General features: G+C 44.5%; 1 protein-coding gene across 3 annotated transcripts in view; it reads left to right on the forward strand.

The window, feature by feature from the left end:
* Positions 1 to 3,195: 3,195 nt before the first annotated feature.
* The window catches only part of LOC119510415 (guanylate cyclase 2G-like), a 41,678-nt gene continuing 21,279 nt past the window's right edge, over positions 3,196 to 23,594 (forward strand). For 2 of the 3 annotated variants that reach the window (XM_037804698.1, XM_037804697.1), the window contains exons 1-10: positions 3,196 to 3,582; positions 4,641 to 4,776; positions 6,348 to 6,451; positions 7,125 to 7,288; positions 8,538 to 8,675; positions 10,866 to 10,949; positions 11,655 to 11,756; positions 12,258 to 12,329; positions 21,132 to 21,300; positions 22,381 to 22,533. In XM_037804698.1, coding sequence (XP_037660626.1) covers positions 3,501 to 3,582; positions 4,641 to 4,776; positions 6,348 to 6,451; positions 7,125 to 7,288; positions 8,538 to 8,675; positions 10,866 to 10,949; positions 11,655 to 11,756; positions 12,258 to 12,329; positions 21,132 to 21,300; positions 22,381 to 22,533 — 1,204 coding nt within the window. In that variant the 5' untranslated portion in view covers positions 3,196 to 3,500. The remainder of the gene's footprint in view (positions 3,583 to 4,640; positions 4,777 to 6,347; positions 6,452 to 7,124; positions 7,289 to 8,537; positions 8,676 to 10,865; positions 10,950 to 11,654; positions 11,757 to 12,257; positions 12,330 to 21,131; positions 21,301 to 22,380; positions 22,534 to 23,594) is intronic. The other variant, XM_037804699.1, reaches the window with a different exon arrangement.

Consider the following 23,594-nt stretch of genomic DNA (forward strand, 5'->3'; position numbering starts at 1 on the left):
AAGGAGAGTGCTCCTTTCACACAAAGTCAAGGGATGAGGATCTGATCCAAACTGAGTTACTCATTCCAATATATTTGAATTTGAATGCAGCTTGCTAGGTTCATCATCAGCAACATTGCACAATTACTTTATGTCATTTAAGAACCATGGAAACAAATGTTAGGAATGTTTAAAGGCCTCACCAGGCTCTCAATAATTTTGTAGAATAGTTCAATAAATATTGCTTATATGTATATAAAATTCATCCCATCCCAAGCTGGGGGAGGGGGGCAGGGAAAGGCATCTAGGAATTTCAATTTCAATTTTAAAACAAAACTTAGTATTTACTAAGGGCATGATCCTATTAATCCACAATAAGAATTTCAGCCATCAGCAAAAATCCAGTAAGTGGAACAATTTCATAGATCTCTAACATGACACAAAAACATGACTGCACACTTACTATCTATTGCGTACCTCACTTTCTTGACAGAGCTTTATTCAAAAAAAAAATTCCAAGCTGATGGATTTCATAAAGTAGATGACAATCTTAATATCATATTGTATTTTACATTCACTCTGCTAAACAAAAGCTCTTAAACAGGCCACAAAACACTGCAACACATTTACTTCCTAATAAAATAAACCTTTTTAATAACATTGAAGTAAAATGGTTTCACTTTTGCATTGAACTGCATACCATGAACTTCTGAAATATAAAACCACTTTAAAAATTAGTATTGGAAGATACTTACAAACTACAGTTTTTAACTCCTGCAGGCTCCTCCTCCACCTGTGCACAGCCCAATCCAGTTCACCTGCCAAGTGCCCAGGAGGGAGTAAAGCCCTGTTCAATAAACATAATGTTTCCAACACCCCCAAGGACCATGGACATTTTGCATGAAACATGAAACACAATAAGGCAAACAATCATGATAGAAGCATAACTTTCTGCTGACAAGACTCTTTGAGGGTCTTGTCTATAACATACATTCTCTGTCCCTGTAATTCATACTTGAAAAACAAATAAAATGCAAGCATTGAAAAGAACCCATCAGTCTTACCTTTCTAAAACAAGTTTGTTTTATGTGATCATGAGAAGCTGAAATGGGCAAAAGGGATTAAAAATGTATAATGATATTCCAGATTTCTTTTCTTTTTCTTTATCATGAAGTATTTCAGGTTGTCAAAAAGTGTCTCAGATTTCTTTGGAATTCTAAATGTGTGCCAGACTTTGCAGATCACTCCCCACTTTCCCTTTTCATTGTCCACCTCCCTTTGTCTTTACTTTTACCCTCCCCTCTGCCTTCAGAGAGCTGAGAAGAGGAGTGGGTAGGCCAAGTGTCAGGATAGGCTGGAAGCCCTTCCAACCCCCTGTCACTTTCTCCCCAACCCTTAACAATCGAAGTCTGATTGGCTTGTAATGGCAGAGAGACTATAGGACTGAAATACACCTCACAATATCCACACAATTGAATTGAAAAGAATAGCATAAAAAGAATAGCATAAATCCATTCTATACATGTGTTTCCAGTATAAGTTTAAGTGGAAAAAAATCAAGCTGCAGAAAAGAATTATCGTGTGACACCATGAGTGTAAAACATATACACCCACATGCAGACACACACACATACACATACATACACCTCCATACATGGTCACCTCTCAGAGTGGGATGGGAGAGAAGAATAGGGAAACTATTGGCTTTCATATATATGCATACAATGTGTGGGGATTACTTTCATAATAGTAACAATATAAATAGTAATAATAATAAAACACATAAACTGCAATAGAGAATTGACTGTACTACATTTTTTCACATTTTTACCACCCATTTGTAGAAGGTAAACATTCTGCATCTTAGCAGACTGAAGCCCCAGGTAAGTTTCTGTTATTTATTTATTTATTTTTGGCTTCCTTCCCACCGTTTATATGCTAGAAGGGGCTAGAAAATGTGTACAGCAGGTCTTTTGGAACTGCTGAGTTTCTAAGGGTAAGGATGTAGTGATTGAAATTCAACATTGACTTAAATGTAGTTCTGTTTCCCAGGTTATTTCATACAGAATGGCTATATTTATTTCATTACTTCTCAGGACAGTTTTTGGAAGGAGGCATTGACAGATTGGAAGACGACGCACTTCCCCAAAGTATATGAGTCAGTGTTTCTCATCGCCCTCAGTTCCTACAGAGACAACCCCGGAGATGGAGGTTTCCGGAAACAAGTCTACCACAGGCTGAAGAGACTGCCCTTCCACAGCTCCATCTCCTCAGAGGAGCAGGTCTGATGTGGGGTTGTCCTGTCCCTTCAGTCTCCCCTTCTTTAAGGATGAAATATTTGTGTTTGGCTTTTGCATTTCTCCCTCTTCTTTCCCCTCTTCCTCCCACCCGCACACACACAGACACACACAGACACTTCCCCCATCTTCTGCTGTCCAAAATAAATAGCAGATTGATGCCCTCTTGTGAAATCTGCACCCGAGGACCACAGAGGGCACACAGGTTACTGGATGAAAGGCCATGTGACCTTTAGAATTGGATACCTGGCCTCCCATCCTAGTCCTGCTACTTATTAACTGTGAGGCTTGGAGTGAATTGCTTACCCTCCCTACACGTCAGTCTATTCATCTGTAAAATGGAACTGATAATGGCGTCTTCCATCCAAGCTATGGTTTGGAGTTTCTAATAGCATGTGGTACCTGAAGGTACGAGAACAGAGCCTGGTGGGTGCTCAGACCATGACAGTTTCGTTTCCTAGGAGGATGCCAGGATGAAGACCAGAACAGAGACCCCGGGGAGGTGGAGCTAGGGCAGGCCCAGGCCAGCAGAGGGGCTGGAACATGGAGAAGCAGTCAGGAGAGAGATTAGCAGCTGGCGGGGATCTGAGTATGTCTGAGGATGAGGCAAAATATTTGGCTCCTGCAAAAAATTTTGTGTAGAGAGACCATTGGCCAGAGCTGGAGCCAAGCCCAGAGGTGATGATGACAGGGGCTTCAATCAGGAATGAGGGGACAACTGTGGACTCCTACACACAAGACACGGTGATTGATCAATGACTATTTGGGGAGCCATCTACGAAATGTCAGCTCTTTTAACTATCTGCCTCATTTAGCCATCTTTATACTCACTATGACAGGTGGTTTAATCTGCATTTCATAAAGGAGGGGGCTGAGAAGCAGAGAGGTGATGGAACTTACCTCAGGACTCACAGCCAGGAAGTGGCAGGGTCAGGATTTGAACCCGTCTTCCTGACTCCAACATCCACGCTCTTTCATTTAATCATTCCACCTTCAGGCTATGGCCTCCAGGGCTGTCCCTGACCTGAGGAACCATGTGATCTAATTGGGGAAACAGGGCAGAAAGGGTGAAGGACTCCTGTGAGTGGAAGCAGAGTGCTCCCAGCCGAGCAATGGGAGGACACGGGCCTTCCCAAGCCCCGTTTGCTGTCCTTTTTGCAGGTGAGCCCTTATGCTGCCTACCTGCATGACGCCATCCTGCTCTACGCTCAGACCGTGAAGGAGATGATCAGGGCAGGAAGCGATTTCCGGGATGGGCGGCAGCTGGTCCGCGCGATGAGAGCTTCCAGCCAGACGGCACTGCAGGGTGAGGGCTTTGACTGCTGCTGGGTTCTCTGAACTCGGGGCTGTTGCTCTAAGATCAGCTCCCTGCTGTCATGGTGGATTTAGCCTGCTCTGCCCAGAAAGCTGCAAAGGTCCAGCGGGGAGGCCTCTGGTGGTGCTTGGGCCCAACAGAGCTGGGTCTGAGTCCCCACTCTGCCTCTTCCTGGCTCTGGAAACTCAGGGAGTCTGTGTCCCCCAGCCTTGCTTGTTAGGAGCTGATGATGGTGCCTCCTTTTCAGGGTAGCTGGGACTAGACCTGTCAAATCTCCATGACCACAGTGCCAGGTACATGTAAGTGCTTAATAGATGGTAGTTTTGCGTCACGTTCCTAATGGGAACACATCAGAGCTAAGTCCACGTGCATTAAGTAGGGTCTGGGGGAGCTGCACGTTACTCCTCTCAGGTCTCTGATTTGTTCCTTTGTGGGTGGCGTTTAACACATGCTAAGCAAGAATAAAGAACAGACTGGAGTGGAACTAAGCAGCTGACCATTGCCTCTGCACAAAGCCAAAACCAGGGGAGAAGGACCCGCCTGAGAACAAAGCTCTAGAGCTCGTGCCCCGGGGGCCTGGCGGTGTTGGAGGGCACGGCGGGCAAGGAGGTAGATGGCCTGGTAGGGCTGGGCCCCCTTCTGGAAGGAATAGCTGCTCCTCAGCAACTGCCAAATACTGGCCTCCTGTTGTCAGATCTTCTGCTTGTTGGCAGGAAACATAAATCTGGAATTTCAGAGGAAATTAATTGGAAAGAGCTTTTTTTTTTCTTTCTTTTTCTCTTTTCTTTTTGATGCTGGATGGGCCCAGCATGGGTCTAATAAAACACTTCTGCTTCTTGATGTGGCCTTGAGCCCCACCGGGTGCAGCCTCGCAACAACCTTCCTCCCCACCTTGACTCTCAAATGGCAAAAACCTCACGCCCGGGTGTTAATGGCTATTTTAGCAGGGATGGGGGAGTATTCTGCTGATTTGAGCCAGCAGGTTGGCATTCGAAGCCCACGAGTTTCTCTTTGTCCTCCTTACCTTGTGCAATCTTCTCTCTTTCCAGGAATCACTGGCCCCGTGTCTGTCGACTCCCAGGGAGAAAGGCACATGGATTATTTGGTCTATGCCCTACAGAAATCTGGAAATGGGCCTGCTTTTCTTCCCTTTCTTCATTATGACAGTGATCAGAAAGAAGTCAGGTACCTGTGTGACATTTCACTGGAGGAAGAGACCTGGGGTAGGGGTGGGCGTCCTGCTGGGCGTGAGGGGATACTTCCCAGCCAGTCTGGGATCCAGTTCCTAGAATATGCCGAGTTGTCCACTGAACTCATAAAGCTTGAATTTGGCCTTAAAGGGCATCTTGCCCTTGACTGTGGGTGTGGTTTGGCCCCTTCAGACTCCAGTTTAGTTCCAAGAACCCCCTAACTTCACCTCCACAGGGGTCTCAGCCTTCTGTAATGTTCCCGCCCAGGAATCCCTCTTGGGTGTTTCTTTGCTCAGGGTTTCTTGTTTGTTGGTGGAAAGGCTCTGAACCCAGAGGGGGTGATGGAGCATAGTGCCCCCACAAAGAGTTGGCAGTCAGAAACTCTGACTCCAAAACAGATGAGACACGAGCACTCTAGGACCTCATTGCTTGTTCTGGGCTCCGAATAACCAGGAATCCCTGGGAAAACCTGAATTTGTTCTTTCAGCTATAAATCAATTAGAAAACTAAAAGGAAATCTAAATGGGGGTGGGACCACTTGATTAGGTTGTTTCCATGGAGATGTGACCCACCCACTGGTGGGTGGGACCTTTTGATTAGAATATTTCCATGGAGGTGTGACCCCGCCCATTCAGAGTGGGTCTTCATAGCCTTGCTGGAGTCCCCTATGAGAGGATAAATGGCAGAGACATTCTGAAGAGAGCTCAGAGAAGCTAAAATATGTAATCCAGAGTTTATCCTCTGGAGAAGCTAAGAGAGAAGCTAAGAGAGAGAAGCTAAGGCAGAAGCCCAGAGACTTTTTGGAGAAAGCCACAGAAACCAGAAGCTAAACATGGGAGACGACCTGCAGACTCTGGCCAAGTGCCTTCCCATGTGACAGAGAAACCCCAGAAGCCATCGGCCTTTCTTCAGAGAAGGTATCATCCTATTGATGCCCTAATTGGGACATTTTCATGGCCTTAGAACTGAACATTTGTGAACTAATAAATTATAAAAGCCAGTTAAAAAAAAAAAAAAAAAAAGGAAATCTAAAACTTAATTCAATTTCTACTTGTCCCCAATGCTATCACCCCAATTCAGATTGCATTTAAGACTCTCACCCCCCTCCCTTACCCTTGTGGAATTTTAATGTATCGTAATGGTTCACTGTGGTTTGGCCTGTGCAATGTCAAGATGCTATATAACAAAATTTGCCTACATCAAACATGGGTAGAAATCCCAGCAATGATGGCGAATTGGTATAGCATCTTTTAAACTGAAAGAGATAGAATTTAAATGAAAAGATTGAGTCAGGTATTCTCCCCAGCAAAAAGATATTGCTTTTCCCTCTATTTGTAACAACCAAAAATGTCTCCAGACATTGCCAAAGACCCCTACTGGGCCAAACTGCCTCCCTCGCCTATTGAGGGGAAAATTGGGTGGATCAGCAGCAGTTTGAATTGAGTCCAAGGCCTGCTTTTTGCAAATTACATATGTGTTTCAGTTGCCCTTGCCACACCTGAGGGAGAGACAACTAGAATAATTTGAGTGGGCACTGACCTTTTACTGTCTTTTTTTTTTTTTAAGGCCCGTGGGGAATTCCTCCAATATTACTTGGACCCAAGTAATAATAAATAGACCTGGCTGTGGGTTCTACAATGAGCTCTGTGAAACCAAGCCTGCTTTTACAGGCAAGTATGGCTGTTTGGAGAAGTTGGTAGGGCAGGATTCTCCAGGGCAGGGACTCTCAACAGCAGCACTGTTGACATTTGCAGCCAGATAATTCTTAGGTGTTTGGTGAGAGGGTTTTGTCCTGTGGCTTGTAGGATGTTTAGCTGCATCCCTGGCCTCTGAGCCCTACATGCCAGTAGCATCCCTCTAGTTGTAACAACCAAAAATGTCTCCAGACATTGCCAAAGTGCCCTATGGGGCCAAACTGCCTCCCTGACCTATTGAGAACTCTAGGGAAACCTGGCTCAGGAACTTCGTTTCTAGGGAGGTAGAAAGAGTTGGGGCAGGGGGAGCATTGCCACGTTTTAGGACCCCAGGCCATGGACTTAGACAGATCATGCCTAGAGGATAACCCTAAGGAGAGCACATAGCAGATGTTTGATGAAAGGTGGTGGTGGTGGTTTTAGAAATCATCATTATTATTTCTCTACCATGGAAGGTTGTGTGGAAGCTGGAGGGGTGTCATGAGGGTATCCCTAGAAGAGATGAAGTCTGAGTGGACTGAGAGTGTCCTAACCCAGCCCCACACTGAGCAGCCTTTGGGGCATCTGCTTGACAGGGCAAGGCAGGGCAGGCATGCACTTACTCCTGCTCTTGGGCAGGCCTGTCTAATTCCATGTCTCTACCCACCAGGTGTGACTGCTGTGATTCTCACGCTGACGCTCCTGATTACCATCGTGGTTGCTGCCAGTGTAGGTGTGATTTTAAGGATGCAGAAGGGAAAACTGCAGAGGCAAAATAAAGACTTCTGGTGGCAAATCAATTATGAGGACATCACCATTCTGCCCCAGAATAAGGTGAGGCCACACCTGGCCCAGACCTGCTCTTCCCTGCTTGCTGCTGGCAATCTGTGGAAGGGACCTCACCTGGGAGCTCATGGGAGCAGGCGGCGGGCTCATTTATACAACCAGCACTTAGCAGAAAGTCTCAAGACCTGAGTTCTTGTGCCACAAGAGTCTCTCTGGGAACATCATTTCACCTCTCTCGGCCTCTGAATCCATAAAGATTCCTAGGTAGTCTCTAAAGTTCCCCTCAGTTCTGTGGGTGCAGGAACCCATATATCCTGCTTAAATGCTACCTCTGTCTCCTGGGAGCATTTAGTTATTTTCAGAACCACATTAACTCCTTTAATCCACTGATGACTAGTTCAATAAGGCTCATTTGCTCAACAAACGTTTGTTGAACTTCTACTGCAGCCCAAGCATAGTGCCAAGCATGCAACCACAGATGAGATGCCTTCAGATGGAGGCAAGTGCTCAAAGAGGGGTCTACAGGGTGAGGTGGAAGCCCTGCAGATTGAGGGGTTAAATGTTTCGGCATCAGGAAGGCTTCAGAGAGGAGGTGACATCTGGGAGAGAGTAGGTTTGCTAGATAATGAAAAGGAGCAAAGTAGCCGAGGATTTACTAGGATGTGGGAGTGGGGCTGAGATCCTTGGTGGGCACCAAATGAAGAAGGCTATCAGGGGCTAAGAGCAGGAGATTGGGATGCATTGGTATTCTGTGCACAGGATTCTGGGACTTTGGGCAAGTGTTGGGGTGAAGGATTTACTGGGGTGGGAGTGGGGTATAGGTGGGGAGGAGCCTGAGCCTAGAGGATTCTGAGCCTTCCTTTTCCCTCATCGACCAAAGCAGCTCTGTTTTGATCTATCTGGTTTCTACATTAGGGTTCCATGGAAGATCCCTTTTGAAAAAACAGAGTTCCTCTGTTTAAACTTCTTCTCTAGGTGTTGAGGAGGCACTGGGTGTTTTAAACAGAGAGGTAGAACATGGTTAGATGTTCATTTAGGAATCTGAGCAGTCTGACCGCAGAGTCTGCCCTCTTAACCATTAACATCCCACTGTCCTTTGTGGCACAGATGCAAAGTGTGATATGCGAGTGGCAGTTAGGAGCTATCACCTCTGGTCAGAGAGATCAGGTTTCAAGTCCTGGCTCTCCCATTTGTTAACTGTGATCTTGGCCCTCAGTTTTCTCATCTATAAATTGCACAGTCCCTTCCATCCTTGACCATGCTACTGAGAGCAAATGAATTGTATCCTTTTTTACAGCCATCACAGAGAGGCTTACCTGGGTCGAGGGAGGACAACAGTACTGCATCGAGTGTGATGATTTCTGGGGACCTCAGCTCCTTTGTCAAGAGCCAGTCAGGGGAAGAGCTCTTTTTTGCCTCACTGGGGCTTTACCAGGTACTTCTGATGGCGAGATGGCTGGATGTCGGGCTCGGTGTGTGTCTCTGTCCTGTTCACGTGCCCTTGCTGTCAGGCAGGGCATTCTGAATAGGAGAACTTCTCCAAGCAAAAGTCAAGCTGGTGCTGTGGCTCTAGACTGGTGCTTCTTCAGACATAACGTGCATATGAATCATCTAGGGATCTTGCTGAAATGCAGATTCTGTTTCAATAGGTCTGGGATGGGGCCCCAGATTGTGCATTTCTAATAAACTCCCAGGTGATTCCCATCTTGCTGGTCCATGAGCACATCTTGAGTAGCAAATATTCTGGTCTAGACTCAGCTCTGCCTACCTAATAGAACTTTCTATGAATATGGAAATATTCTAAATCTGTACTGTCCTCTATGGCAGCCACTAGCCACATGTGGATCTTGAACACTAGTTTGACTAAGGAACTGGATTTTTAATTTTATTTAATTTTAATAAATTTAAATAGCCCCATGTGGCTAGTGGCTACATTACTGGACAGCACAGGGGGAGCATGGATTATTTATCCTTGGTAGTTAGCAATGATTAATCAGTCGTGGGTACTGGTGCTTCTGCTCTGTAAATAGTGGCAGCTGCTGAAACCTGGATCTTAGTTCCCACCTGTCCTTGCTCACCCTCCTTCCTACACCCTGGGCCCTTTTAGCCACTGGTGCTTAGCAGTCCTTCAGAAGTTCAAGTCCCCTGGGGGAAAGTTAAGTAAAGAAGAAAAAAATCTGTATTTATTATTTAAAATTGAGGTCCCTGAGCATAGGGCAGAGAGTTCCAAGCAAGGGAAGAATTGCTCCTTGCTCTAAATTGCAGTTAGCAAAGATTAGAGCCAAAGCATCCTCTATGCAAACAGTACTTTTTTTTTTCCCCTAAATGTTTACTTGCTTCAGCTTTCAAACTACAAGAACCTCTTGGGATATTACCAAATATCATAAGACCCACCATTCACAACTAGATGTTGTGATCCATTGGCCATTTGGAGAAGGAGGCCGTGCATCTGCCATGCCCACCACCGCCTGGTTGACTTCCCCAAACGTGTTTCCCTGCCTGCCCCAAACACCATCGCTGGCTTACCCACTTCATTGTCATGGGGCTACAGTGTTCAAACTCCTGAACAAGGGACTCAAGGCTTTCTACCACCTAGCCCCAACCTCCTTTTATTCTTTTTTTTCTGGAATAAATCCTATGCGTATCAAATTGGTCTTCTGATTATACCATGTATAGATCATCTTCTGACAAGCCATGCCTGCTCTCCCTTCCCCCACCCCATCTGGAATCTTCTTTTCCTTCATGTTTCAGCTTGATCACTTCTTCCAAAGGCCTTTCCTTTATCCCATAGGATCATCGTCCCCTCATGGTCCTGCATCTGTGGCTGTTAATCCCACACTGCCCAATGGCAGATGTTGGGTTGATATTTAACACATACTGAAGTTTATCTTCTTTTGTGCACAGGTTCTCTCTTCTACCCAGCTCTTTCCACATTGTTGTATGTTTTGTGGTGATTGTCACTCTCTAAAAGTAGAGTCAATAGATAATAACAGGAAGAGATGCCATTTACTTAAAACTTAATATGTGCCAGGCTTTGAGTTAACCGTGTTACATATTTTAACTCATTTAATCCTTGCAATCCTTTCTATAACATAGGTATTATTTTTATTCCTTATCTTGCAGTGAGGAAATGGAGGTTTGGAGAAGTTAAATCACTTGTTTGAGGTTACACAGGTAGCAAGTGGTAGAGCTGGGCTTTGAATCAGACAACTGGCTCCTGACTTAAACTATGTCCTCAACTCATTATTTCCTCCAAACGATATTGGGACATGATTGTATAATAGAAAGAGTATACTCTTGGGGTCAGATGTTCAAATTCTTGCTGTACTATCCACGATTATGTGACCTTGGGCCAGTTACCTAATCTCAGTGATCCCATCTGCAAATGAGCTAATCAAACCCACCTTGCAGGGCTGTGATGCCAATTAAATGAGATCTTACATGTTAAGCACCCAGCACAGTGCCTGGACACAGCAAAGGGCCAACCACAGGGGTTGGTTTGGAAGGTGAGGAGTTTGATAATTCCTTTCATAAGTGGATTTCTTGCTAGTCTTCCTGCTTTCCTGGGTGAGCTTTCTCTGGATTGTTCTGGGTTAATAACATTCAACTTTGTCTCTGGTTCCAGGGAAACCAAGTGGCCATTCGCTATGTTGGTGACCGAGCAGAAGCCAGGGTTAGGAAGCTGTCTGTTCTGCAGGAAATCCGGCTGGTGAGGCCACTGCCCTCTTGGGCAAGAGAAAAAGCAGTGCTGCCCTCTGCCCCTGGCCGCCCCTCCTCTGCCAGCTTCCGGTTCCCACCTGTGAAGATAACAGCCGGAAGCTGCTTCCCTTCCCTTGCATCTCCACCAACAGCCCAGGCTTTGGATCTCAGGCCCTCTCTCCTGAACCAGGCACCTGAGTGAAGACTGGGTTCTTCCCTTAATTCTTCCTGGCCTTAATTCCGGCCCTTAATCCTCTGTATCTGTGATGGCCACTCACTTGCCTTCAACCCGGTCCTTGCAGAGAGTCAAGTTCATGGGATCTGACTTCTTGTTCCACATCCATGATCTGCCATGGCCCACACATTGGCGTCAGCAGCCATAAACCCAGGGAAGCAGAGCCAGTCCACTTGGTTCAGTTAATCCCCATAGTTAAGGTTAGACTTCGATCTTGTCTATGGTTTATTTGCTGGAGGCAGACTGCCTGGGTTTACATTCCCAGCTCTGCCACTTGAAAGCGATATGATCTTCGATAAGTTACTTTACCTTTGGACCATCAGTTTTCTCAAATGTAAAATAGGGCAGCAATAGTTCTTATCTCACAGAATCATTTGTGAGAATTAAATGAGAGGAATTACGCAAAGCACATAGCATAGATCCCCAGCATGGAGGACACACTCTATTAACCTGAACTATCATTACCATTATTATTTTCAGATGTGTGAATTAAGGCATGAAAACATTGTTCCTTTCTTTGGTATTTGCACAGAACCTCCCATCTGCATTGTCACCCAGTATTGCAAAAAAGGAAGTCTTAAGGTAAGCAAAATAGTAAATCTTACCTCAGATTTAATTGGCAACAACTAACAAGGAATCTTAGCAATGCTTTTGCCTGTTCATCCCAAGACCTGAATTATCTTGTAGGGCCATCTCCAGGAGATTAAATTAGCAGTCGAGTTGCTCAGTATCTTTTTCTTTGTTTGGGATGGAAACTGCCTGAGCTTGGTTTCATCTCCTAAGATGACAAAAACTACTTGAATTGCATTCCTGGGCCTGTCCTACACACAGCTTATGGTGATGGACTTTATGTCAGGAACGAGGGCATGTATGTAAAACACAAGACTGCGTATTTTCTCAGTCTCAAGTCAACTTAGGGACAGTGATCATGGAAAGATTTCTGATCTCTAGATTTAGATACTCGGCCTCAGGTTGTATTAGTTCTGGCCAAAAATATCTGATGTATTAGTATCAAATCCATTCAACCTATGAAGCATATAGTGCTCCAGGTTGTCACTGATAGTTTGAATAACTATTTTTCAGGATGTCTTGAGAAACTCAGATATTGAAATGGACTGGATATTCAAACTCTCATTTGCATATGACATAGTCAATGTGAGTATAACATAATCTCATTTAATGAACAGATACCATAGAGTTCTTGAATTGGATTAGAATTTTTTTCCTGAAATCTCTGGCCCTCCTTAAATCTTCTTTACAAAGTGATTCCAGCTCTAAAATCTACCACTTTAATCAGATTCTCCCAGTTTTTCTCCCTCCCTGATTTCAAGCAAATTTTGAAAGAAGAAAGTATTTTACTCTAAAGTTGGAATGGATGCTGGGCTGACCCAATTAGGGAAGAGCAGGGTGCTTACATTCTGGGGACTTTGTACCCCAAAGAGAATCTAACTCTTAGACTATGAAGTGAGCTGGGGAGGCAGATTACTAAAACAGCTCCCTTCTTCCTAATCCCTGATCCCTTTCCCCAGAAAGTGGGGATCAGTGCCACAGTAACCACAAGGCTGCTGACCTAAGTGAGAGGTGGGCAATGAATGCAGATCCAAGAGGGTGCATAAGCAGGCAGAACTTGACTTTAGCAAAGGGGGCTGAGGTTGCTGCAAAGAAGAAGACGACAACGACACAACAGCAGAAGCAGCAGCTAAAATATATTTAGTGTTTACTTTGGGCCAAGTGCTTTCTAGCACTTTGTATATCTTAACTCATTTAATTCTCACAAGAAAATATGAGGTAGATTTATTATTGTTTCCACTCCACAGATGGGAAAATGAAGCAAGGAGAGTTTACAACTTGCCCAAGTTCTCATAGCTACTAAATGGTAGAGCTGGGATTCAAACCTAGGCAGTTTGGTGTCCTACACATTTAACCACTATGTAGGAAGTAGGAAGCCCTTCAATGGCAGGAACTGAAGATTGCTTTCATCTTGCGCAATAGGAAGGACTCAGTCAAATATCTAGAGACCCTTCAGCGGCTGGGAAGGGCAATTCAAGGAGAGGTGGAGAGAGGTCCCTTCCTGCTTGTAGCCACGCAGGCAGAGGGCATGCTGAGAGATGGTAGTTAGATCTGAAAGTCCAAGATGACTCATTGTCTCAAAGGGCCGCCATCCAGCTGTGCAGCTGCTGGCAATGAGGGCTGGAGGGGGCAGGAGTGGAGTTGAGGAGATGAGCTGTGTTATTGGGCTGTGTCAGTATTGACCAGCATCCTGGGCTGCTCCCTCAACTTGGGCTAAAATCCAGCTGCTCTTTCTGAGTTTGCTGTGTGTGCTTTTACTGCCAGAGGGGACTAAGCCAATGACCTGGGAGGAGGCCCTCAGCCTGCCACATGGGCAGCAGGGCAAGGGCTAGTTGTTATCTGTCAGTCGACAGTCCATCCACAAAGAAGTGCCAAGAGGCTCCTGTGGAGAAGGCCCTGCCTAGGCGTAGAGAGGGGTACAAGGGTGAAACTTGACACCTGCCTTCTTGGAGTCCTGGAGTCCCATCCTTGGAATATTGGGCCACTGTCTTGCTGAGGGACTTTGGCAGGCTATTTCCCCTCTGTGGACCTTAACCTCCATGTGGGTATAATGAATGAGGTTGGCCTTGTTGACGTCAAAGGGCTTTTCTTCTTCAAGGATTTTATTGCTCTTGTTTCTAAGGACTGTCTTAATGGCCTTGCGAGACTTTGATTTTCTGGGCTTTTATGGGAAGCCAGCATATTGTTACCAAGCAGGGTAGACAAACAGAAACCTCTCATGGTTGGGTCTCCATGGGCAACCCTGAGCCACCACTGTTGTTATTTCAGTAAAACTTTATTGAGCTTCTGTTTAGGGTACACTTTGGTAGGAAAGCAAAGACTTGTTTCCAGCTTTGAATGGCTTTAAATCTAGCTAGAGGGAAAAATAAAGCAACCATCAAGAAATGTACCTATGCAATTTTTAAGTGGCCATGGAATGGTGGTAAAATGGGAGGATCTGATGCGGCCTCCTTTCCACTCTGGACTCCTCTCTCCTTCCCTTCAGTCCCGTATCTTACCCACCAAACCCGGGGAAGTATTCTAGATGCCAATTATTAGTGTCCTGCCCCAATCAAAAGAGTTGATATCATTTATACTGGATGTGAGAAGCAAGCTACTAAATAATTACCAAGGTGTGAATAACTAAAAGATTTAGTGTTTTCAGTGTTGGTGTTTGGCTTTCAAGAAGCATTAACTGAAAGGTTTCTCTGGAGAATATTAGGGTGGGGGGTGAGTGGGTACCTTGAAGGGGGTGGTCTCACCTACTCTAGGTCACTGAGTCTACTCCCTACTCCAGTGCCTGAGAAACAGAGGACAGCTCGACACCTTGCTTTGGAAGGATCTCTGCCTCCTGAAATGGGATCATGTAAGGATGTCACTGATGACAGAATGGGCTAATCCAGGGCAAAGGGACATTTAAGCTCTTCAAGGCCAAATTATTTGGCCAACATTCTTTGGAAGGGGACAAGACTAACAGGAAATGGCAGAATAAATAAGGCAAAGAATGCTTACTGGTCACTCTGCAGACTCTTAGAACTTTGCCATGGGTGGCTTTGACACGAACCCAGGCACTGGTCTACACTCTGAGTCAGACTGTGCTTCTGACCATCATAAAATCGATTCCAATCATAAAATCGATTCTTCTCTATACATCGATTTGACCAGCACCTCCTCTATACCAGAGAGCTTCTGAGATAACTCTGACATCTCAAGCCCACAGACATTTTGATGGGGTACCTAAGCTGGGTCAGGTCCAATTCTGGACATGGCAAGCTCAGAGGAATAAGGCTCATTGTCCTGTCCCTAAGGAGCTCAATACAGTGGGCTCAGCCTGCAAAGAGGCTTTGGAGTGTATAAGACCAATCTCCTCTTGAGTCAGGAATGGTATTCATTGCTAAGGAAGAGAAGCTTTGGTGGATTAAAAGGATGAAAGGCAGTTTAGCATAGAAGTTGTCTTGGGGGTTTGAACCCTGGCTCTGCCACTTGCCACTTGGTTGGATGACCTTAGGCATGATGCTTAACCAATCTGAACCTCAGTTTCCCTGTGTATAAAATAAAGATAACAGCAGTACCCACCTCATAGGGTTGTTGTGAGGTGCCTTCCACACAAGAGGTGCTCAGTAAATGTTAGTTATTAGTAAAGTAGCAGTAGTATTACTTCTGCCACAGATAGCTCCATTGCTAGTACCAAAACACATAGATTTTCTTATTTAATTCTCCCAACAATCCTATGGCATAGGTCTTTACTCTCCAGTATGGTGTCTCCCAGCCACATGTGGCTGTTGAGCCCTGGAAAAGTGGCTAGTCCAAATTGAGATGTACCATGAGTATAAAATTCACACTGGATTTTGAAGCCTTGGTAAAAAAAAAAGTGAAAATACCATTTATATATTTTTTATGTTGCTTACATGTTGAAATGAGATTTTGATATATTGGGTTAAATACAATAAATTAAATTAATTTTACCTGTTTCACTTTTTTAATGTGGCTACTGGAAAACTTAAAATTATACATAGGGCTTGCATTATGTTTCTATTGGACAGTATTATTAATAGAGACCCATAACTCCTGTAATCTGTAGTGACTCTATTGAGGTAGGTGGTATTACCACCCAAAGCTGTTAGGTAATCTGCCCCAGGGCACATAGCTGGCCAGTGCTGGAGATGGACTTTCAACCGGCACTCTGAATCCCAAGTTAGTGCTTAAAACTTACAAACAAAAATAGGATTCAGAAGACCCTTTAGAGAGGCATTGGCATTTTCACTCTAGCTCAGAAATCTCTTGGGTGGAAACAAGTGTGATGGAGGCCCAGGCTAGCCTTAGTTAAGTAAAAGGGCTCTGTGACAGCTCTGTATCCTGTGAAATCTGGAGACTCTCAATTCTCTACCAGCTCCCAGTGTATTTTTTTTTTAATTTTTATTGGGATTGTTCAGATACCATACAATTATCCAAAGATCCAAAGTGTACAATCAGTTGCCCCTGGTACCCTCATACAGCTGTGCATCCATCACCACACTTAATTTTTGTTCAGTTTTTAGAAACTTTTCATTACTCCAGACAAGAAATAAAGTGAAAAATGTGAAAAGAAAAGAAAAGGAAACTCTAATCCTCCCGTATTCCTAACCGACTCCCCTCAATTGTTGACTCATAGTGTTGGTATAGTACATTTGTTACTGTTTATGAAAGAATGTTGAAATACTACTAACTGTAGTATATAGTTCGCAATAGGTATATATTTCTTCCCTATATGCCCCTCTATTATTAACTTCTAGTTGTATTGTCATACATTTGTTCTGGTTCATGGAAGAGATTTCTAATATTTGTACAAGTTAATCATGGACATTGCCCACCATAGGATTCAGTTTTATACATTCCCATCTTTTGACCTCCAACTTTCCTTCTGGTGACATATGTGACTCTGAGCTTCCCCTTTCCACCTCATTCACACACCATTCGGCACTGTTAGTTATTCTCACATCTTGCTACCAATACCTCTGTTCATTTCCAAACATCTAAGTTCATCCTAGTTGAACATTCTGCTCATACTAAGCAACCACTCCCCATTCTTAAGCCTCGTCCTGTATCTTGGTACCTTATATTTCGTGTCTATGAGTTTACATATTATAATTAGTTCTTATCAGTGGGAGCCTGCAATATTTGTTCTTATGTGTCTGGCTTATTTCACTCAGTATGTTGCCCTTGAGGTTTTGTCATCAACCCTTTTTTTTTTTTTAGGAGGTTTTGTTCACACACCATACATTCCATCCTAAGTAAACAATCGATGGTTCTCTGTATGGTCACATATTTATGTGTTCACCACCTTCACCACTATCTATATAAGGGCATCTGCATTTCTTCCACAAGGCAGAAGGGAGAGTCAAAGAAGGTAGAGAAGCAAAAGAAAGAGGAAAAAAAAAGACAGCTAGGAAGTAGCAAAAGGAAAAGTAGCCTTAAATCAAAGTAGAATACAGAGTCAGACAACACCACCAATGTCAAGTATCTAACATGCCTCCCCTATCCCCAACTCTTATCTGCATTTACCTTGGTATATTGCCTTTGTTACATTAAAAGAAGCATAATACAATGATTCTGTTAGTTACAGTCTCTAGTTTACGTTGATTGCATCCCTCCCCCAATGCCTCTCCATTTTTAACACCTTGCAAGGTTGACATTTGCTTGTTCTCCCTCATAAAAGAACATATTTGTACATTTTATCACAATTGTTGAACACTCTAGATTTCACCAAGTTACACAGTCCCATTCTTTATCTTTCCTCCTTTCTTCTGGTGTCTCACATGCTCCCAACCTTCCTCTCTCAACTGTATTCATAGTTATCTTTGTTCAGTGTACTTACATTGCTGTGCTACTATCTCCCAAAACTGTGTTCCAAAGCACTCACTCCTTTCTTCTCCTATCACTCTGTAGTGCTCCCTTTAGTATTTCCTGTAGGGTGGGTGTCTTGTTCAGAAAGTCTCTCATTGTCTGTTTGTCGGAAAATATTTTGAGCTCTCCCTCATATTTGAAGGACAGCTTTGCTGGATATAGGATTCTTGGTTGGTGGTTTTTCTCTTTCAGTATCTTAAATATATCACACCACTTCCTTCTTGCCTCCATGGTTTCTGCTGAGAGATCCGCACATAGTCTTATTAAGCTTCCTTTGTAAGTTATAGATTGCTTTTCTCTTGCTGCTTTCAGGATTCTCTCTTTGTCTTTGACATTTGATAATCTGATTATCATAGGCCTATTCTGATCTATTCTGTTTGAAGTACACTGCGCTACTTGGATCTGTAATTTTATGTCATTCATAAGAGATGGGAAATTTTCATTGATTATTTCCTCTATTATTGCCTCTGCCCCTTTTCCCTTCTCTTCTCCTTCTGGGACACCAATGATATGTACATTCTTGTACTTTGTTTCATCTTTAAGTTCCCGGGGTCGTTGCTCATATTTTTTCATTCTTTTCTCCATCTGCTCCTTTGTGTGTAGTCTTTCAGGTATTTGGTTCTCCAGTTCTTGAGTGTTTTCTTCTGCCTCTTGAGATCTACTGTTGTATGTTTCCATTGTGTCTTTCGTCTCTTGTGTTGTGCCTTTCATTTCCATAGATTCTACTAGTTGTTTTTTTTGAACTTTCAATTTCTGCCTTATGTATGCCCAGTGTTTTCTTTACAGCCTCTATCTCTTTTGCAAAATATTCTCTAAACTTTTTGAATTGATTTAGCATTAGTTGTTTAAATTCCTGTTTCTCAGTTGACATGTACGTTTGTCCCTTTGGGCCATAGCTTCATTTTTCTTAGTGTAGGTTGTAGTTTTCTGTTGTCTAGGCATCTGACCTCCTAGGCCACCCCAATCAGGTTTCCCAGACGAGAACAGGCTCAGGTCACAGAAGGAGGTAATATTCAGTATCTGGTTTCCCTGATGGTTTTTCTTAGATGATTGGTATACCTGTGCTTTTCTGCCTGGCAGGTGCACCTGTCAGCCTGTCACTGCCTGTGTAAGAGGGTATGGCCTGTGGCTCTCCTTCCCCAGGCTTTGGGGTTTGGTTCTGGAAAGGCAGGCAGTAGAACTGGGTCCCTCCCTTTCCTCTTGGGAAGCTATGCCCCCTCCAGAGAGGTCATTTGCATATCAATAAGTTCTTTGTTTCTCTGACTCTGCTGATCAAAGTGTTTTGATTTAAAAATGGCTGAGGCTGTCTTTATTCCGAAGCGCTGCAGGCTGAAAACAGTTGAGGTTTTCTCCACAGAGAGAGAAAGGGACAGAAAAGCTCCCAGGTTCACCCATCAGCCAGAGATATCACCTGCTCCTCTGGACTCCCCATCCTGAGACAGATATGTCCCCCGACTCTCCCAAGGTCAGTTGTCACCAAAAGCCTCTGTCTGCTTGTTGAGGATTTGCTGTCTGTATTGAGCAGTTAACATTAAAACCCCAGTTGGAGCTGGGCTGAGAGAGTTCTGCTCTCTAGCACTGCGCGGCTTCTGTGAGGGAGGGGCTCTCAGCTCTCCGCTCTTAGCGCGGGTCTGCAGTTCTTGCAGATTTTTTGCTGCAATCTCGGGCATTCCTCCCAATTCAGGTTGGTGGATGGTGAGTGGACAGTCACTTTTGTCTCCCCGCAGTTATTCCAGGTTATTTACTAGCTTTTTGGTCATTTATGAATTGTTCTGGGGGGGATTAACAGTCTTCCACTCCTCTCTATGCTGCCATCTTAGCTCCTCTCTCCCAGTGTATTTTGAGAAGGAATGATTCCAATTCAAGCTAGATAAAGCCTTAATGTCAGTACTTTAAGTCCAAGAAGCTGGAAATTTGGATAAATATTGTTTGAGTGCCTCTCACCACAGCCATCGAGGAAGGTGAGGAAAACACGCAACACAACAGTTGGTCCCCATAGCTCCATGCACTATTATGGTTCACTTCTGAAAAGAAGTTGGCCTTTTCTTAACCTTCATTTCACCACTTCTTGGCTGCCTTGGAAATTTCAGAGAAATACAGACATCCATCTTTCCAATCATGTTTCTAAATATGATAGTTCTCATTTGTCAAGTTAATCTCTTCTCCTACCTGACTTGTCCCAATTATCCTTTCCCTCCTAAACTCCACGCCTTTCTTTAAGCTACTCCCTGACCATAGACATCAGGGCCTTCGGGCCCCTCTTCTCCAGGGAGCTGTCCGAAATTAACCACCCTTCCCCCCATCCTGCTCACTTTCTTGTTTTTACTTTCTTAGCACTCCTGCTTGGCTTGTTCTAGGTGTAATCTGTACCTTGTACTTTTCTTTACTAATAAAAACAAAATTGGTATTTCTTTTTAAGCTATTCTTGGGATTCTAATGTGCAGCCAAGGTTGGGAGCAATGGATCTGGGCCAGGTTTCTCAGAGCCTAACAGGCACCTGGAGCCTATGGGGATCTTGTTAAAATGTAGAGTCTGATTCAGTGGGCCTGGCATGGGGCCTGGCATTCTGCATTTCTGCCACACTCCCGGGAAATGTGGCCACCCTTTGGGTGGCAGGGATCTGGGCAGTCTCATCTCACAGAGCGGAAAACAGAGGCCCAGGGAGATCGCAGGCACTTCTTGCAGAGGCTTTAGTGGTAAAGTCTAGGCTTAAATGCATCTTTTACTCTCATCATATACAATCCTACTTTATTATTATGCAATATTATATATTATGTAGTTTTCTATATTATATAATAATAATATATAACCCCCTTGGAACCCAGTGGATGACATCAGAATTTTTCCGTGTTCCTCATTTTGTGGCTTTTCCCTGTGAGCTGCTCAAATAGGACTGTTAAGTGCAGGTAATAGCATATAATTAACAATATACAAGTAATAAAACGATGTCCTTAATTACATAGAGTTATTTCCATATTATTGTATTATTGACATTATTTAACATATTTATGTGTTTATTACATCTATACAACTTTTTCCGTGATAATCTTTTTAGCTTTTACTATTTGCCAGGCACCGTGTCTGGAGCCTCCCGTGCATTATCACATTTAAACTTCACACCCCTCGATGAGATGAGTATTACTGTCACCCCCATTTTGATCAGAAAAACGAGGCTTACAGAGGTAAAGTCACTAGCCCTCTACTAAGCAGTAGAGCTAAGATTTGAATTCAGGGGTCTGACCACTGGGATATATTTATTTTAAGTAGCCCTAACTTCTTGGCTCCATGTTGAGGGTCCAGGGACTGTTTTCTTGTTTTTTGATGTCCCTGCCCATGTTTAGCCCCTTGAGTTAACATGGAGAAGGGGCTGTGTTAGTGGCTCTTGAACAAACAAACATGGACACAGGCAAGACCCCTTTTCTGGGACTATCTGTCTTTCTCTCTATCTGTCTCTCTGCCTCTGTTTCTTCCAGCGGTGTCCAGTGGCTCACGCTCTGTTTCATTTGCTCCCTTTCCCTCTTCCAGGGCATGCTGTACCTCCACAGGAGCCCCCTGGGGTCCCATGGAAACCTGAAGCCTTCCACATGCTTGGTGGATGGTCGGATGCAGGTGAAGCTGTCAGGGTTTGGGCTGTGGGAACTCAAGTATGGACAGACGTATAGAACATATAATGAGAGGACGACGGACTACTCAGGTAACCACTGAAAGATCTTGCACCCACTGGCTATCTGCAGAGTGGTAAAAGGGGCTCCTTACCCCACCTTTGCTTCCTAAAAGCTCACGTGTACAGGTACCTGCAGGTGGGCCTTCCTCTGGAGCTGATGGTATGTCCCTGCTCAGCTCACCCAAGGAGAACAAGAAAAAAGTAGCCCAGTGGGTGGCACTGGGACATGGTGTGATGTCTGGATTACAAGGCTGGGTTCTGTCCCGGCTCAGCTGGGTGACCTGAAGCAGGTCACTGCCCTCATTAATCCTTGGTGCCCTGTGCCATCTTCATCCTTTGTTCACAGCGTAGAATAGGAGGCCTGCCGGGCACTCCACAGGTCCTCACTGCGCTCCAGGATCACTTGGAAAGCCTAAAAAATATATAGGAGCCTGCCCCCTGACCCCATTTCAACCGAATCAGAACATCTGAAGATGAGGGTCTGGGCATCTGTAGAGTTTTTTTAAAAAAAAGCTCCTAAGTGATTCCACTGCCTCAAGTCCAACCCTCCCGGACATATGAACAAACTGAAGCCTGGCGATTGGGGCCCCTTGAGTCTCAGTTCCCCGGCCCTGCTATAAGCCCGTTGTTCCCAGCCCTGACTGCCTCTCTGCTGCAACAGCACATTGCCAGCAGCCTTTCTGAGTGGGTGTCAGGAGGTTTTTGTGATACGGGATAGGATAGTGTCTTGCAGAAAAAGACAAGTGGGGAACTGTCAAGGACCTGTAAATAGCCACTCCTAGTTCCCCCAACCCCCAATATATTTCATTCAGTGATTATGAACCTAATACATGCTCACTGCAAAAAAAAGAGTAGATGACAGAAAGGGAGAAATAAAGTGAAAACCACCTATAACTCCACTCTTAAGTGTTAACCACTGTCAACATGTTCATGTGTGTTTTTCTTGATGATTTTCTCTATTTGCACACCTGGAACCCTATTCACCCTTTAAGTCAGACACTATCAGGGCTGACTCTTCGGGGGCCAGATGCTTTAATTTCTCCCATTTTTCCCCAAGAAAGAGGGGGTGGCGTCTCCAGTTCTTCATGCCGATGACCTGTTGCATTGCAGAGCTCTACTGGACGGCCCCAGAGCTGTTGCGGCTCTCAGAGGCACCCCTGTCAGGCACCCCAAAAGGGGACGTCTACAGCTTTGCTATTGTGATGAGGGAGCTGATCCACCACCAGGACCATGGGCCCTTCAGCCTCAATGAGGGACCCGAAGGTAAAGCTACAGAGTCTCCCTGGAGGCTCTGGTCGTCCGGGCTAGCTTTGCAAAGCTGTTTTTATTAACTGTTTCATTAAGTTTTAAAATTTACAACTTATTCCATTCTTATTTTTTGCTGTTTTAAAATAGAAAACCAGGTGCATTCTGGTTACCAAAAAAAAACCACAAAAAAACAAAACAAAAACGAGTGACTCAGAATTCCATACTTTATTCTTTTATAGCACCCAGCGTGAACCTGTTAGAAAATAAGTCAGATTATGCCCCTTCTCTACTCCAAACCTTCCCCTGACTTCCTGGCTGACTGGGGAGTAAAACTAATTCCTTACCACTGGCCTATTAGACCACTGAAGATCCTAAACTATCTGCCGTTACCTTAGTTTCCTAGGGCTGCCGGAAACATATGACAAATGAAGTGGTTTAAAACAACCGATGTTTATTCTTTCACAGCTCTGGAGTCTCAAAGTCCCAAATCAAGGTGTGGGAGGGCCGTGCTCCCTCCATCAGTGTTGGGGGAGAATCCTTCCTGGCCCCTGCTAGCTTCTGCAGCTGCTGGCATTCTGAGCTTGGGGCTGCAGCACTCCATGTCTGCCTGTCTTCACTCTGCCTTGCTCTCTGTGGATTCTCCTCTGTGTGTCTCTTCTGAGGACATTGACACTGGATTTAGGGCCCGCCTGGATAATCCAGGACGATCTCCTCATCTGAGATCCTCAGTTTAATTACAATTGCAAAGACCGTTTTCCCAAATAGGATGACATTCACAGGTTCTGGAGATTAGGACATGCGCGTATCTTTTTGGAGGCCCCCATAGAGTGTACTGTAAGTCCCTCTCCCACAGGCTCACTCCTCTCCATCACCCTGGCCCCCTTCGTGTGCCTCTGACACACCAGACTCGTTTCCTACCCCAGGCCCTTTGCATATGCTTTTCCCACTGCTTGGAATCTCTTACCCCATTTTCCTTCCCTCTGGTCTCCATCTTTCCTCAAGACTACAGTTTTCCATTGTAAGGATATGCCACCCATTTATTGATTGATACACATTGTGGTTGTTTCCCAGTTGTT

Source organism: Choloepus didactylus, chromosome 15 (assembly GCF_015220235.1).
Source record: "Choloepus didactylus isolate mChoDid1 chromosome 15, mChoDid1.pri, whole genome shotgun sequence".
Classification (NCBI taxonomy): Eukaryota; Metazoa; Chordata; class Mammalia; order Pilosa; family Megalonychidae; genus Choloepus; species Choloepus didactylus.